Here is a 4460-nt window from a genome sequence, read left to right on the forward strand (position 1 = left end):
CAGTGAAGCTCTTTTCAGATTAAAAATACCTTTGAGGAAATGTATTTTCAGATGGCAAGTAAACTGCATCATAACAGCCCTGCCCCACACTGAAACGGGTGGGACAGAAGCGGAAGTTGGTTCTTAAAGAGACAGAGGCCAATTTCAAGGCGTTTAGAAGAGGAAGTGATGAGAAGATAAGTTTATTTTCTATTTAAACATAAAAACAGTATTTTAATAACAGCTAAAGGTGACATAGATACTTTATTATGGTATAGTATTTAAATATATGCCTGAGAAACACAATATTGGCCCTTTAAATGTAGGTCATCAGACAGGTTATGATCCTGTAACTTAGATGTATTTTGAGCCTTTTTAATCATCCTTGGTCTCGTTTTCATACCTCCACGTTAACACCCTAATAGGCCCAACTGAGAGCAGTGCATGCTGGTTAATGGAGTTCCTGAGCAGCTCGTGGGGATGGAGCGAGGGGAGGAACTGTATCCAGGTAATTACAGTCTGAGGGGCCGCGGAGGTCCTCTGTGATTACACATCACCCTCAGTAATGGATTCAACACATACAGATGTAGAGCGAGCCTGCATTCCTTACTCTCCTCTCAAACCCCCCCCACCCATCGTGACAGCGGGGGACAGGCGGCGGGGCGGGGAGCCGGCAAGGTAGGCTGGGTAGGTATATCTGCAAGATGGATTACGTGGGGTTTGCCGAGTTCAACATTGACACAGATTCATCGTAAATCATTATGCTGGGGACCCGGAGTGATTTCTGCATTAGGAGCAGAAAATGGAGTTCATGCAGTCAATGAGGGAGGGCATATTTCACATCAATCACCTCCACACTCATGTTACCCAGGCTTAAATCTCACTTATGCTGCTACCAATAGGGTTCAATAGCTATGATGACAATCAGCAAGGCTCTGCGTTAACAGGACCCCACTGACTCTAAAGAGGGCAGAGCACGGGGGTTTTGCTGCTGTTCGTTTCCAGTAAATAATGTATGAATTGAAATTGAGCAAAAAATGTTTCTGATAACAAGGTTTGGCATGATAATTTTGGATTTTTATTTTTTCAAACTTCAAAATGTCAGTTGCCAAACTTTACAGCTCAAGCGAAAGAGTTTGAATCTCCTAAATGCATGAATTGAAGCCGAGGATTTTCACTTGAAATAAAAATACTTTGGAGGCTGTGTCACAGGAGCGAAGTCTGTTTTTGAACTGAAATGAAAGTTTAAGCTCTGTTTTATTAAAACTGGATATGCTGAAGAATATATATTTTCATTTTTTTCTTTCTTTGCCAGATAGGAATTATAAATTTAATGACAATGTTGAAAAAGTAGTTTTGAAAAAGCTAATAGTGTTTCAGTTTAACTATAAAAAATACATTTTCAAATACTTGCAAATGAAGAAAATACAGGAAAGTTATATTTATAACCATTATTATATAATGTGTACAAGCTGGGACAATGTGTACGACTAATTTATTATTAATTATAGCATTACTCAGTTTTTTAAAATGTAAGTTGTGGGTTTTGAAAGGCTCCTATAAATATAAAAAGTTTGCTTAAATTTTTATATTTGTTTTATATTAGTATTAGAATTCACTGCAAACATTGATTTTTATTGTCTTAGCAGTTATATAACAAATTTATGGTTAGACTTTATTGTTGTGAGTAGTTTCTCTCCATTTTGAGGACATATTAACACTTTTTTACTTTTGTTAACCATTTTGCCTATATATATGTATATATATATATGTAAATTATTAACATATTGACAGCTGTATCACACATTTAATGTTATTTTGAGTTATATTTAATCAATTTGTGGACATGTTAAGGCTTTTTTTTTAACTTTTAATAACTTTGCCTTCATTTATTTTTCCATTTTGTCTTTTTTAAGCCATTGTTTTATGTCATTAATATGCATTTATACTAAAACGGTCTCTGGAAGCTCATTGGGACTCTATTTATGATTTAATAAGTGTGTAATAAACATTATACTGGTAAAATTGGGCGGATATTGTACCAGAGTTATTTCATTTTGCAACTTTACCAATTTTTTCCACCTAGTAACCCAAAGTAGACATAAAAAAAGGCTGAAATAGATAAATTTCTTCTTCGTCTAATGTAATATTGGAGTGGGAAAGCTGCTCAAGCAGGGCTTTGTTTTCCTCTCTGCCGACAGGGAAAGTGAGGAGCGAGGCTTCACTGGCTGCTCTGCAGGAATCCGGATGTGATGAAAAAGTTTTGTGTCCCGAGCAAACTGCCGCCACCGAACCGAGCGTCGAAGGCGTCGAGAGGGGATCATGTTTTCAGCTTTTCGGGCGTCGAGCAAAAACAGCTGGAATAAGTAAAAACAGCAAACTTATTACGAGTTTTGAAACAGGGCAGACTTTTGGACCTTGGGTTTCTTTTCTTACAAAGTTTTAGTTTTTTTTTTTTTTAAACTTTTTCCTCACGACCAAAGAAGAAAACAAAAGTCAGATTTGGAAGTGGACATGTTTGGAAGGTAGGTTCTGCGTCAWTAACAAAACAGCAGGCTTTAATTGATAACCTCGCACGCGCTCCTTACTTTTAGCCAAGCTGCGTGAAAATTAGTGTCGCGCGCGGAGCAACTTTTAGAGCTAGCTSTTTGTTTTTTTATTAAGGGAATTTTCCACAAACTTCTCGACGTGACTTCCTCAAATGTTACTTTTGTGCCTAAAAGCTGCGTTTGGTTGGTTTTCACAGCGTTGAAGGGTGAGGAAAAAACGGGAAAAAAGAAGAAAAAAAAAGGGGGAGGAACTACTTACTTCTGTAGTTGTGTTTTCGTTTCCCCCCTGAGGAAGACACGACTGTCTCATGTCCAAGGAGACTGTCCATCCATCAGACGGGCCAGCGGGTCCAGAAAAGCCCCCCCGGCACGAGACAAGCCCCCTGCTGTCAGTGTCACACGGTAAGAGCGCACAAGACAGACCATTAATCAGTGGCTTTAGATATTTATCAGTAAATGTAGGTTAAAGTCAAGTGGGAGTCCCACAGCTGGTTTATCAGGCTTTAATCTATATTTCATTAAGTTGCTGTGATTAAAAAAAAGAAGAGAGAAACACTCAAAATAGCTGTTGCTTTTGTTCACAGATTTTTTTTTTGCTGTGAAGTCAAAAAGTGTGAAACAAGTCTGCTTTTTGCACATCAATGTGTTTCCTTCATGCTGCTAATAAAACAGCTATAAATAGCTACACAACGTCTTGTTCCCTTCAGCTTGTTTTGATTGCACAGCACAACTTAAAATAAAAACAACCGAAAAAAAGGAAGCTAAAACTGAAAARTGACTAATAGAATGCAGCAAATCAGCGCTTATCAGTCTTCTTAGGACAATCTCTGCCTCCCCTTTTTTATTTTTAAATTATATTCATGCAACTTCACCAGGATCTGTGCTTTAGTCTTAAGCCTTGATAATGTTTATGCCCCACCCCCCGCACCCCCAATAAAGTCTGAAGAAACACCCTCATGACTATTAACAGCAACCACAGCCAATTATAGTTTTTAATTAACTTTCCAGTTGCCCCTAAGATTATCACGTGTAAAATAAGCTTACCCCCGCACCCGCTTTCCATTTTTTTCCCTCCAACAATCAATGAACCGTTAACCGAGCATCATTACGGCGCTGTCAGAAAAATAGCAAAGTAGGACAAAGTCAGAAATCATTTTTGTTTTTAAAGAAATGTTCTTATTTGGATTGGCTGGACTTTCAGTTGAGACTGGATCCTGAAACTAAAATATGCAACTTTTTATCTGGAACTTCTCCCCCTCTTTTTGTTTTTAATCTTTCGGTGCTCACAAACAGAATTGTCGCCGAGCAGTTTTGCCAAATCACCCTGCTTTCGTTTTTCCGTAGCACTTCAACGTGTTCACTCCGAAACGTTTAASTGAAACCTTTCCAGGCCTCGAGAGAGCTCCTGGCAGCAAACCAGTGAATGAACTCTTTGTGGACGGTTCGCTTGCAGCAGGAAGCAGCAGCGTGCGATGAGCAAAGCATAACCAAGGTTCGCTGTCAAGAAGGAGACGAGTGTCTTTTGCTATCAGCCCGAATGTTTGTTTGTTTGTTTTTTTTTTTTGCTTTTTTGCTCACATACTTTTTCCAATTGAGATGAATGCAGCCTTTATGGTAGCGAAAGAATTTTGGCAGCTYGAGCACACCCGGGAGCAGAAAAGGAGAGAAAATGAGATCCAGAGCTCTGGCAAGGCCTTTACCTGAACCTCCCCAGCTCCATGTTGAGCCGTTTTCACCAGTAAGATTGTTTTCTCTGGYTCAGGACTGGACCGAGCGACCCTGACATCCTGCCCACTTGATCTAAGCCTGCAGCGAACGAGTTTGTTATAGCATAAAATGAAATCACGAAACCAAAACAAGGCCTTGTTGGTCACCGTGCGTTTTTATTTTATTTTATTTTGCTGCTGAACCTTTTGATCAATATTCAGTGTG

General features: G+C 39.0%; 1 protein-coding gene across 1 annotated transcript in view; it reads left to right on the plus strand.

Moving 5' to 3' along the window:
- Positions 1 to 2188: 2188 nt before the first annotated feature.
- Positions 2189 to 4460, plus strand: part of mdfic (MyoD family inhibitor domain containing) — a gene marked incomplete in the record, with an annotated part of 25816 nt that continues 23544 nt past the window's right edge. The window contains 2 exon segments of the mRNA XM_014016955.1: positions 2189 to 2504; positions 2726 to 2930. Coding sequence (XP_013872409.1) covers positions 2837 to 2930 — 94 coding nt within the window.

The sequence above is a fragment of the Austrofundulus limnaeus genome, unplaced genomic scaffold, assembly GCF_001266775.1.
Source record: "Austrofundulus limnaeus strain Quisiro unplaced genomic scaffold, Austrofundulus_limnaeus-1.0 Scaffold158, whole genome shotgun sequence".
In the NCBI taxonomy this organism is placed as follows: domain Eukaryota; kingdom Metazoa; phylum Chordata; class Actinopteri; order Cyprinodontiformes; family Rivulidae; genus Austrofundulus; species Austrofundulus limnaeus.